The sequence below is a fragment of the Palaemon carinicauda genome, chromosome 3 (assembly GCF_036898095.1).
Source record: "Palaemon carinicauda isolate YSFRI2023 chromosome 3, ASM3689809v2, whole genome shotgun sequence".
Taxonomy (NCBI): Eukaryota; Metazoa; Arthropoda; class Malacostraca; order Decapoda; family Palaemonidae; genus Palaemon; species Palaemon carinicauda.
In genome coordinates, this window is record NC_090727.1 from 130,998,557 (window position 1) to 131,011,391 (window position 12,835).

The 12,835-nt window shown below is 35.7% G+C and overlaps 1 protein-coding gene across 1 annotated transcript; it reads right to left on the reverse strand.

Moving 5' to 3' along the window:
• Positions 1-3,616: 3,616 nt before the first annotated feature.
• LOC137634132 (uncharacterized) lies at positions 3,617-12,071 on the reverse strand. The gene is made up of 3 exons (XM_068366371.1): positions 12,018-12,071; positions 6,101-6,155; positions 3,617-4,350 (listed from the first exon to the last, which is right to left on the reverse strand). Exons 1-3 carry the CDS (start codon positions 12,069-12,071, stop codon positions 3,617-3,619), a joined length of 843 nt encoding a protein of 280 aa, XP_068222472.1.
• Between the last annotated feature and the right edge of the window lie 764 nt (positions 12,072-12,835).

Consider the following 12,835-nt stretch of genomic DNA (forward strand, 5'->3'; position numbering starts at 1 on the left):
GAAAACGGGAAAATCATCTCGGGAGTTAAAGGCAATCTGAGAGATTTTTTTCACGTAGGATTCCCTGGAGACTGTACCAAAAAAAGGGGGGAGAGGGGGAGAGAGAGAGATTAGGGAGGTAGGGGGATAGGTGATCAAGGGTAGGCAGGGATCCGTGGGAGAAAAGGATGGAATTGGCAGCAGCCAATGCTGCCTAATTTCGATGCTCTTTAAGCCTTTAGGGAAAAGGAAAGAAGAAGAAGGAAAAAAGAGGACGTCGTAGATGCATTGCATCTCGTAGTGGTGGCGGCGTTGATAATAGGAAGGACGCGTCGATCCGTGAACGGGGAAGGCGGAAGTCCTTTATCGATGGGGGGAGGAGGGAGGGAAGGGCACAAAGAGATGATATATTGGGAATCGAAAAAGGTAAACTATGAGACGTTGATGTAAATAGATGGATGGGCGCAACTAGTGATGATTCATGCAGAGTCTAGCAGACATAGAAATGCATACTAGAGGATGGTTAATGATGTTGATATGGGTTTAAAAACTGGAGATAGATGATTTATAATAATAATAATAATAATAATAATAATAATAATAATAATAATAATAATAATAATAATAATAATAATAATAATAATAATAATAATAATAATAAAGGCTGTTTACTGATGTTGAAATGGGTTTAAAAATGGAGATAGAAGATTTAATTACATATTACATTAAGGTTTCGAGATACACATACATACACACACATACTAAAAGCTGGTTACTAATCTTGGTTTGAAACCAGTAGATAGAGGGTTTAATTACATATTACAGTGAGGTTTCGAGATACACAGACATACAAAACACATATTAAAACCTGGTTACTAATCAAGGTTTAAAACCAGAATGTAGAGGGTTTAATTACATAAAGTATATTTTTGAGATACACACTAGTGATTATTGTATTCATTCTAGTGTTTTTTGGTATAAACGTTTTGAAAAGATATATGGAAAAAAAAAATTAAATCAGAAGATTAATCTTTAACAGGAAGCCTCCTTGGTCGGTCCATTTTCATGAAGAAAAGTTGGAAAGTTTAATACCACCATACTGTACCCTCTCGTATCATACTACTTCTCTAATGGAAATGTAATAATCTCGTTTTGAATAAAACATTCAAATAGTAAAATACACATATTATAAACAAAGTTTTCTTATAATTTCTGAATACGCTTCCAAAGAACAAACATTTGAAGTCGCAATTATGAAGATGCGGTTATTGGCATAGATCATTTTCAAATGAGGGAATTTCAAATAAGGGAATTTCAAATTAGGGAATTTCCATCTGAGAATATTTCTTTCGAATATACACATTGGTAAATTCTGGTTAGCAATTTCAAGTTACCATATTCTGATCGGTGTATATTCTTTAAAATATTTACACAAATCAAGACTAATATAAAAATACAAAATTTTCAAAACTGAAAAAATTCTGAGAAAATTTCCAAAATAAGGATAGAATTTTAGGATGTAATTATTTTCAGAAGACTCAGTATTTTCGGGGAAAAAGAGTTCCATCAGCTTGAAACTTTTCCGGTTGTAGAATCCATATTTTCTAAGAGGCACTTTATAAGGTATGTTGAAAATTTTCGGCATAATCCATTTTTTTTTTTCTAATAATCAAGTCAAATTCCACCAGCAAAGCAAATTATTAATGCAAATTCTCAAGGTCTTAACAAAAGTTTGTTTATATATAAAATTTTCTGGTTTGCAAAAAACAAAATGAAAAAAAAAATTAAAAAATTAAAAAATCGATTTTGTGAGAAATTCTTTATTGTATGAACAAATTTTCCTCATGTGGATATTCAGCTGATGAAAAAAAATTACTTGCGTGACCAATTTCCAGTTATAAAACGAATTTACTGGAATAAAATGTTCTGTTTTTAGAATAACTTAAAATACTGATCAGATATTTCTCCTTACTGAAACAATCAATGGAAGATTAATAGAAAAGGTCGACTATAACAAAATTTCAAAAATGGACCAAGTTTACATTTGATATAAACAAGCTTAGGTGAAGGAAATAAAAAAAAAATATCTACTATTCAAAATGTTCAAACAATAAAAGCTGAAATTATCCTAAACATACTACACAGTACTCTGGAAGTTTTATTCCAGCTGTGACCAAGTTGTGGAATGTTTTTGCATGGAATAGGCTGACTTGAATTTTTACAGTTTACATATGAAATATGTTTTAATGCTGTCAATTGTTCATTACTTCTTATATCGTTTATTTCCTTATTTCCTTTCCTCTCTGGGCTATATTTCCCTGTTGGAGCCCCACGGCTTAGAGCATTCTGCTTTTCCAACAAGTAGTAATAATAATAATAATAATAATAATAATAATAATAATAATAATAATAATAATAACAATAATAATAACATTAATAATAATAATAATAACAATAATATTCACAGAGAATATCTTTCACTGTTATATCAGCATCCATTATTAGAAGACTAATTTCCCCGACATTCTCTATCTTAATAAGGAAAGCCATCAAGACAGAAGCCATAAATATGGTTAAAAATATCAAGACATAATTTGCACTTCAGCTTTTTTACATTCTCCCTCCCTACCCATTCATATTCCTGTTTCTTTAGAGAGAGAGAGAGAGAGAGAGAGAGGAGAGAGAGAGGAGAGAGAGAGAGAGAGAGAGAGAGAGAGAGAGAGAGAAACTCATTTCATTTTCGCAATCGACATTGAAACTTACAGAGAGAAAGAAAAAAAATCTAGCTAATCCATGCTACCCATATGTTTTCCTTAGAGAGAGAGAGAGAGAGAGAGAGAGAGAGAGAGAGAGAGAGAGAGACTCATTTCCGTTTTGCAATCTACAATGAAACTTGTAGAGAGAGAGAGAGAGAGAGAGAGAGAGAGAGAGAGAGAGAGAGACTTATTTCATTTTCGCAATCTACATTGAAACTTATAGAGAGAAAGAAAAAAATCTAGCTAATCCACGCTATCCATATGTTTTCCTTAAGAGAGAGAGAGAGAGAGAGAGAGAGAGAGAGAGAGAGAGAGAGAGAGAGAGAGAGAGAGAGAGAGAGAGAGAGAAACACTCATTTCATTTTCGCAATCTGCATTGAAACTTATAGAAAGAAAGAAAAAAAATCTAAATAATCCATGCTACCCATATGTTTTCCTTAAAAAAAAAAGAGAGAGAGAGAGAGAGAGAGAGAGAGAGAGAGAGAGAGAGAGAGAGAGAGAGAGAGAGAGAGAGAGCAGGAGGGAGGGGAGGACAATATTTTCATTAGGCCATGACATCCTAACGGAGGATTTATTACCGCCTCCATCCCTCATCCTCCCGAACAAGAGTAATGAAGGAAACAATAAAACGCGGCCGATAAACCGCCACTGCCACCCGATAAACCCGATTAAGACTCGCTCCCGAGATGCAAGGCGGGTTAAGGCAACTTCCTTTTTCTATCTTACCCTCTCCCCCCACCCTCCACCCCCACCTCTCCCCTCCCCATCGCGTCTTCCTCTTCTTCTAAGCCCAGCAGAGGGTAGGGGGGAGTAGAGTATAGGAGAAGCAGAAGGTAGGAGATGGTGAGGGAAGGAGGAGGTGAGGGTAGGAGGAGACGAGGTTAGGAGGAGGTGAGGGTAGGAGGAGCAGAGGGTAGGAAGAGGTGAGGGTAAGAGGAGCAGAGGGTAGGAGAGGGTGAGGGTAGGAGGACCAGAGGGTAGAAGGTGAGGGTAGGAGGAGGTGAGGGTAGGAGGAGCAGAGAGTAGGAGCAGAGGGTAGGAGGAGATGAGGGTAAAAGGAGCAGAGGGTAGGAGGAGGTGAGGGTAAGAGGAGCAGAGGGTAGGAGGAGGTGAGGGTAGGAGGAGCATAGGGTAGGAGGTGGTGAGGGTAGGAGGACCAGAGGGTAGGAGGGGGTGAGGGTAGGAGGACCAGAGGGTAGAAGGTGAGGGTAGGAGGAGCAGAGAGAAGGAGGAGGTGAGGGAAGGACGACCAGAGGGAAGGAGGAGGTGAGGGAAGGTGGACCAGAGGGCAGGAGATGAGGGTAGGAGGAGGTGAGGGTAGGAGGTGAGGGTAGAAGGAGGTGAGGGTAGGAGGAGGTGAGGGTAGGAGGAGCAGAGGGTAGATGGAGGTGAGGGTAGGAGGAGCAGAGGGTAGAAGGTGAGGGTAGGAGGAGGTGAGGGAAGGAGGACCAGAGGGTAGGAAGACCAGAGGGTAGGAAGACCAGAGGGTAGAAGGTGACGGTAGTAGGAGCAGAGGGTAGGAGGAACAGAGAGTAGAAGGAGGTGAGGAAAGGGGAGATGACTAGGAATATTAGGGGAGTAGGGTGGGGGGGGGAGGGGCAGTGACACCTATCACCTGGGGCCGATAAGAAACTAATATGGTTTATGTGTGGACTTAGGAGTCCCGAGACGGAAGCCCCAGTCTGATAACTATGATGAAGGACCTTTGGGAATGACTTTATGATAAAAGAAAAAGATGAAGAAATGTGAAAAGAAGAGGGATAAGGTGCATCTTTAGAGGTCCCACAAAAAAGATGTTCTGGTCACCAGCAGAATTTGACAATATACATGAATTTCTCTTCAAAATTAAGTTTAATATATTGTCATAAAGCCAAAATATAATGTCTAGCAAATGTTTACTTTTTTGGTGCATGATCTAATCACTGGTTTACCAATGGCGTGAGATATTATTATTATTATTATTATTATTACTTGCTAAGCTACAACCCTAATTGGAAAAGCAGAATGCTATGATATAAGAGAGACTCGAAATGGCAAGTCTTAAACGTGATAATTACTATTATTACTGAAGATGAAGCCATAGTTGTGCACCTTCTCGATTTCGAAACAGGAATTTTATTAACCGAACGCTATAGACTCACACAGTTTTATAAATAAATCATTACAGACTAATTCTTAGCAGAAATGACATCAAAATCTTACTTGAAAATTATCAAGAGTGTGAAATGACTAATGGAATAATGACGCGAATAATATTCAACAGGTTGTCATAACACAAATGTCTCTTGGATTTTTCTAATAAAAGCCCCGAATACCATTTCAATCTGGTTTGCCAAGTATAACAAGAATACACTTAAAATTTTTCCGTAAAAAATGGTAAAAATCTTGGAATAAATGTTGCCAGACATTTACCGTTATAAACACCGATATAATAACGTAAACAAATGATATTACGGTCACTAACCCGTAAAAGATAATAACAAAGTAGAGTACAAATTAAGGTGGCCTGTATTTTCCTGAAATACGGCTGAGAACAGTTACGGAAAATTTCCGATTAAAATTACGGTTTTATTAACAATGTGGCCCAGCCAGCCTGATTTAGTCCCTTTCAGTCATGGGAGTCAAAACGCTTACTACTTCAGTCTCGAAATATCCATAATAGAAACAAATTTAAATTTCAGTTCTATTTGCATCTCTAGATAGGCCACACTATTAAAACCCCGTAATTTTAATCGGGAATTCTCCGTAAAAATATACTGTTCTCAGCCGTATTTCAGTAAAATACAGGCGACCGTAATTTTATCTTACGTTGTTATTATATTTTACGGGTTGGTGACCGTAATATCACTCCTTTACGTCAATATATCCGTTTTTAAAAGGGGTAAAAATACTGGAATAAATGTTGCCAGGCATTTGCCGTTTCTTAATGCAAATTTTTAACAGTGTATAGCAGTTCCAAGTCACCAATTCGCACGAGGGCTGTTTCTTCCCAGCCGCTGTGGCCTGATTGGTAACGTCTCTGCCTGGTGTTTGCCAGTTGGGGGTTCGAGTCCCGCTCAGCCTCGTTAGTGCCATTAGTGTCTGCAACTTTACCATCCTTGTGAGCTAAGGTTGGGGGGGGGGGGGGTTTTGGGGGAGCTTATAGGTCTATCTGCTGAGTCATCAGCAGCCACTGCCTGGTCCTCCCTTGTCCTAGCTTGGGTGGAGAGGAGGCTTGGGCGCTGATCATATAATATATGGTCAGTCTCTAGGGTATTGTCCTGATTGCTAGGGCAATGTCACTGTCCCTTGCCTCTGCCATTCATGAGCGACCTTTAAACCTAATAGGTCACGTATGTTTCTTTTTCTTATCACAGGTTATTTACCAGTTGCTTCGAGTAACCCCTCATCCTCATTTCTCTTCTTCTCTCCATTTGGGGTCTAATATTGAAGGAATAGGAGAGGTCATTTTATTTTTCTATTATTCGTTCTGTGAACAGATGAAATACGCAGAGAATTAAAAAAAATGGAACATTTAAATAACTTATTTACACGTAGTTTAAATAAAAATTAAGTTTGTGAACGGTATTAAAATGCTTTGTTTCAAGAAGAAGAAGAAGAAGAAGAAGAAGAAGAAGAAGAATAAGAAGAAGAAGAAGAAGAAGAAGAAGTTTAAAAAATGGAAGATTTGAATAACTTATCCACACGTAGTTAAGATGAAAATTAAGTTTGTGAACGGTATTAAAAATGCTTTGTTTCAATAAGAAGACGAAGAAAATGAAGAAGAAAAAAAAGAAAAAGAAGAAAAAAAGAAAAAGAAGAAAAAAAAGTTTTAAAATTGGAAGATTTAAATAACTTATTTACACGTAGTTTAAATAAAAATTAAGTTTGTGAACGGTATTAAAAATGCTTTGTTTCAAGAAGAAGAAGAAGAAGAAGAAGAAGAAGAAGAAGAAGAAGAAGAAGAAGAAGAAGAAGTTTAAAATATGGAAGATTTAAATAACTTTTTCACATATAGTTAAAATGAAAATTAAGTTTGTGAATGGTATTAAAAATTCTTTGTTTACAAAAAGAAGAAGAAGAAGAAGAAGAAGAAGAAGAAGAAGAAGAAGAAGAAGAAGAAGAAGAAGAAGAAGAAGAAAGTAAATGTTGCTATCTTTTTCATACTTCAAAAAATTAAGACGCATTTAATTATCCAAACAACCTTTATTCTTTAAAATACATAATTTCAGTGTATTTATGATAAATAAAATAACCCACAATGCATTAAAATTTAAATTTATTAAGCTTTCGAAGGGACCATCTCTCTTCCTCTTCAGAAAACAAAATGCTTTCCTTTCGAAAGCTCAATAAATCTAATTTTTCATACAGTGTGGGTTATTTCATTCAGCCATTATTCTGTTAACTAAACCCAAATTCATCCAAAAAATATCACACCATTTAAAGAAATAAAAAACGACATATATAATCTTAAATAACATAAGCTTCCGAAATTATAATTAATTTCATAAACCAAATTGGGGCAAACTAGCGATAAAATAATTGGAATGTATTTAAGATAAGCCAAATAAATACACCCTCAACACACTATGAAGACTTTAATAACCTGATGCTGTTTACCTATAAAACATAAGTGAAAAAGTAAATGTATTCTAAAAACCTCCTTAAATAAGAGAGAATTTAATATAAAACCCGAAAAGAAAAAAAAATAGAAGTTAAAAATATAAAAAGGAAATTATAGATGCTGTTTACCTATAAAAAATAAAGTGAAGAAGTAAATGTATTTTAAAAACCTCCTTAAATAAGCGAGAATTTAATATAAAACCCGAAATTTTTTTTTAAAAATTAGAAACTAAAAATACAAAAAGGAAATTATAGAAGTCAGTATTAATTCCCCTTTCGCCTCAATTTACAATTTATCTCCTAAGACCCATAAACTTCGAACTACTGAGGTCCCACGTGAGGGGGGCATAGGAGGGGGAGGGGGAGGGGGAGGGGTTATGGGGGGGGAAGCAACACACTATTGACTGATGTACAACAATGTTAAAAAAAAATAATGTATTCCATCAATGAGTTCGCGTATCACTTACATTTCAAGATCAAGATCACGTTTCTTAAGTAACGGGGGTATGAGCCCCCCCCCCAGTAAACAGAACCTACTAGCCTACACCCACCCCCTTCCCCTCTTCCCATCCAAAGGTGGTGTTTATTTACGAGTTCTGAACCATTTTTTCATTAGCATTGGTAAGTGAGGGGGTGGGGGGTAATTTTAAAGAAAAGGAAGGGGGTTAGACTTTTCGTTTTAGCCCCCTAGGAAGGGGTGGAGGGGGGGTTAAGATCTACGGACGCGCCACTACAATACTTGCGCCGGCCAAACTTTGAAAATTAGTCAACTTTTTAGACACGCCACGGATAATACCACAGATGAATTATCTTTCGAATCATAGCGTTTATTTTCAGTGCGTAGCGAGCGGGGAAGGAGAAAAAAAACGTTCCGTTGGACTCTATGGCCAAGTGACAGAAAGGTCGGAATGCTGTACTGCTTTTCCCTCGAGCCTGAATAGCCGAGTCTCCTTTCCTCTTCTTGAATTATTACAAAGTATTAGTTCCGCCCACGACTTATCTATCCCTCCCGCAACTTATCGACTTCTAAGAGGATTTAGAAGCATATGATAAAAATAAATATATAGCTTTTATATATATATATATATATATATATATATATATATATATATATATATATATATATATATATATTTATATATATATTAATAGTATATAAAGTTGACTTCATTCCTAAAACTAAAAATAAAACTCTTAATTACTCGAATATGAAAGTCATGTGTGTGTGTCTGTAGGAGTCCGTATGTATCTGAATATAATTATACACATATATGTATATATATATATAAATATATATATATATATATATATATATATATATATATATATATATATATATATTGATTGATTGAGAGAGAGAGAGAGAGAGAGAGAGAGAGAGAGAGAGAGAGATATTCTGTATGTATATACACACATACACAAACACATACATACATACATACACACACAGTATATATATATATATATATATATATATATATATATATATATATATATATATATATATATATACGGTATATATATTGAAAAGGATTCGAATCTATTCATCAAACTTAACCATCAAGCTCAGTCCAACATTGAACACTAAGTCTATATTTAACGAAGCAGCAGCAGAAGCAAATACCACTAACACTACAGAGTGGATCAACTTACCCTACCCTATCCCAGCAACCAATAAGAAGACCCGTTGCAGGGCACGAGAACAAGCAACCAATCACGAGGCGACATTTTCCAAACCTAGTTTTATCCCACCAGCCAATCAGATCTATTGGTTTCGGTTGAGATATAATCCACAGAGCTTCTTTTTAAAGTCACAGCTATTGGGGTAGGGGGAGGAGGGGGGAGGAGAGGGGGAGGGGTCCTGAATTATAGATCATCCTTAATGGGTGTCATGATGTAATTATAGGTCGGGACCAAGAGCCATAACAGCTTCCTAAAACGGGTGGATCCCCACGAATAAATCTTGAGGCAAAACCAAATTGAGATTCTGTGATATCCTAAAGGATTTTCATCCTACACACAGACAAAGAGACAGACAGGCGGAGAGTAATTTAATTGAGAATGGGGATACCTTAAAGTGGTGAAAGCTGTACTATTCAGGGGCACCCATACTATGTTGGTTTGCTGTGAGCGATCAGAGGGAAGTCTCCCACCATCATTAATAGGCATTGCCCAACGTGGGGATGAAATGGCCAAACCACAGACAATACTTGATTGCATGTCTGAGGCTTTTGTCCTGCATTGGACAAGAAACGGCTGCATTTGTTGTTGTTGTTGTTGTTTTTGTTGTTGTTGATGTTTTTGAAGATCTCATTCACGAAATATGTTCATATAAATTAAAACACAACCATAGCTAAAAGACTATGGAAGGCAGAAAGACAATGATAATAATAATAATAATAATAATAATAATAATAATAATAATAATAATAAATGATAACTGTCAATAGTATTATTACTATCATTAATACCATAATTATTAACATCATTGTTATTATCGTTATCAGCATTGACGGAAATTAAAATCCAAACTGAAAACACTCTTCAGGAAATGAACCAAAAGAAGTCATATTATCATCACCCAAGAGCATACAAAACAGGATACTAATATTTCTATCTCCAGTTTATATTCGTGTAAAAGAATAAAACACCAAACAACACCCACAACCACGCCCCCCCCCCCTTGCCCCCCCCCCTCCAAATTCTAATATAGCTAGATCCGGGTTGCTTGAATCACTGAATATACTATTGTTGTATGTATACTCTGAATAATAGCATCAAAAAGTCAAGTTAATAAGTCAGTTTATTTGACTTGGCTTGTTTAGTTAAAAAATACAGTATTCTATCAAATATATTATTGTGGTTATTCATCCATTATCCACCTGGTCACGGTATGGCGATGCATTCTGTTATACACACAAACACACACACACACACATATATGTATATATATATATACATATATATATATATATTCATATATATATATATATATATATATATATATATATATATATATATATATATAGTGTAGAGAAAGATTTAAAATTGGTACCTCAAAATCAAGCAATAAGCAAAATATTCAAATTATATCAGGATCATCTCCTCCACCGCCTTTTGACGCAAAGGGCCTCAGTTAAATTTCACCATTCATTTCTATCTGGAGGTTTTAAATCAATACTTTTCCATTCATCGCCATCTACTTGACGTTTCATAGTCCTCAGCCATGTAAGCATCGGTCTTCCAACTGTTTTAGTGCCTTGTTGAAAGTTTGCTGAACTAATCTCTATTGGGGAGTGCGAAGAGCATGCCCAAACCATCTCCATCTACCCTTCATCATGATCTCATCCACTTATGGCACTTGAGTAATCTCTCTTGTAGTTTAATTTCTAATTCTGACCTGCCATTCAACTCCCAATATTTTTCTGAGGGGTTTGTTCTCAAATCTACAAAATCTGTTGGATATTGTTTCATTATCATACCACGACTCAAGTCCATACAGTAACATCGATCTCACTAAATTGATATATAGCCTGATTTTTATATGTAATTTCAAGAGATTTGATTTCCAAATTTTACCTAACATAGCCATTGTATTATTATTTTTTTTCCAATCGTTCATTAGACTCAAATTCTAAAGATGCTTTATTAGAAATCATAGTTTCTGTATATTTAAATGATTCCACCTCATTAATCCTTTCAAATTATATGCTTAAAAAAATATTTGAAAAGATATATTAAGTAACAAAACAGTATCGAGAATTCTAATTACAAGTGGAATGGTTGCATAACGCTGTAAGAATCCAACAGTTGCAATAAACAATAATTATATGGCATTATTTCCGACCCTCCACGAGTAAACATGACAGTACCAAAAACAGGAAACCTTAAAATCAGACATGTTCCGGTGAAGCGTCGCTCGACTTCAGAGCCAACCAGTTTGAGTAACGAAAGATTCGTGCGACCGGTGAAGCAATAGACTTTTTAACGTGGAGCAAATGTAAACAAATTGATTTTAAACCAAAGTGCAAAAGACGCGTAAATCATAAACATTCTACGATTTTCAAACGATGAGCAAATGTAAACAAATAGATTCTAAACTAAGTGCAAAACATTCGTCAATCATCAACATTCTACAACATTCGGACGATAAGCAAATCTAAAATTGATTTTAAACAAAAGTGCAAAAGACACGTCAATCATCAACATGCTGCGACTTTTTAACGATAAGCAAATGTAAACAAATTGATTTTAAACTTATAAGTGCAAAAGATTCGTCATTCATCAACATTCTATGACTTTTTAACGATAAGCAAATCCAAAATTGGTTTTAAACTTATAAGTGCAAAAAACACGTCAATCATCAACATTCTACGACTTTTTAACGATAAGCAAATCTAAAATTGATTTTAAACTTATAAGTGCGAAAAACACGTCAATCATCAACATTCTACGACTTTTTAACGATAAGCAAATCTAAAATTGGTTTTAAACATATAAGTGCGAAAAACGCGCCACTCATCAACATTCTACGACTTTTTAACGATAAGCAAATGTAAACAAACTGATTTAAAACTCATGAGTGGCAAAGAAGCGTGAACATTGTTCCGGTGGCCTCCATCAACATCCAACCTCCAGGACACCCAAGAGAAACTATTCAATGGGGACGTATAAATTCACCATCATGGTATCATCTCTTATCATCCTTTCTGCAATAGTGGCCGTTATCACCATGATGATAATCCTCCACCTGTGTTGCCCCAGAAGGCGCAGCAGGTCAAGCCTGAAACCGACAAATAAGAGCCAGATGGAAAGCAACGACCCAGGAGGAAGTAGGGGTCACCCAGGTCACCCCCAGGGGAAGAATGTCAAATTCCAGGTGGTCGTTGGAGGAAAGGGTTTCGGAGCTAGCGCTAAAGGAGCAAATATTCTTCTGAGTGTAAATGGTGCTGTTAGTTTCAAGGACGTGGGTTTAAAAGATAATAATGGAACATTTAGAGATATCCATAGCGTTAGCAGCTTAGATGATAACGTTTATGAAGAGGTTGATTGAATAAATGGAATTGTGAATAAAGATTAAAGTACTCTAGTGGGTGTTACTACCCTTTCAAAAGTGATAAATCCTAAGATCCTTGTTTTTATATTCGTTTCTTTTGATTTTCAACGTCTCTCTCTCTCTCTCTCTCTCTCTCTCTCTCTCTCTCTCTCTCTCTCTCTCTCTCTCTCTCTCTCTCTCTCTCTCTCTCTATTATCATTTAAACTATTATTCATCTATCTTACATATATTTTACATGCCTCTAAAAATAGTTTTTAATGAAAAATACCTTTACAACAAATAATGTTTTTATTTTACAAAAAAACAAAAAAAAAACATTGTTTTATTAAATTTGTCTTACCTATAATAAATAACAAATGAAATACAAATAACATCTATACTAATAATTACAAAATTTCCGGTGACGCACCTTATAAAAATTCCGACTTACCTTTCCTAGTAT

Bases quoted from the DNA above. Each gene is read 5' to 3' on its own strand.
- LOC137634132 (XM_068366371.1), bottom strand. From the start codon at position 12,071: ATGGTGATAACGGCCACTATTGCAGAAAGGATGATAAGAGATGATACC. The intron at 6,156-12,017 runs GTGAATTTATAC...CTTCAATATTAG, and splicing joins TAAGAGATGATACCATGATG to ACCCCAAATGGAGAGAAGAA. The intron at 4,351-6,100 runs GTAAATAACCTG...TATCGGCCCCAG, and splicing joins GGGGTTACTCGAAGCAACTG to GTGATAGGTGTCACTGCCCC.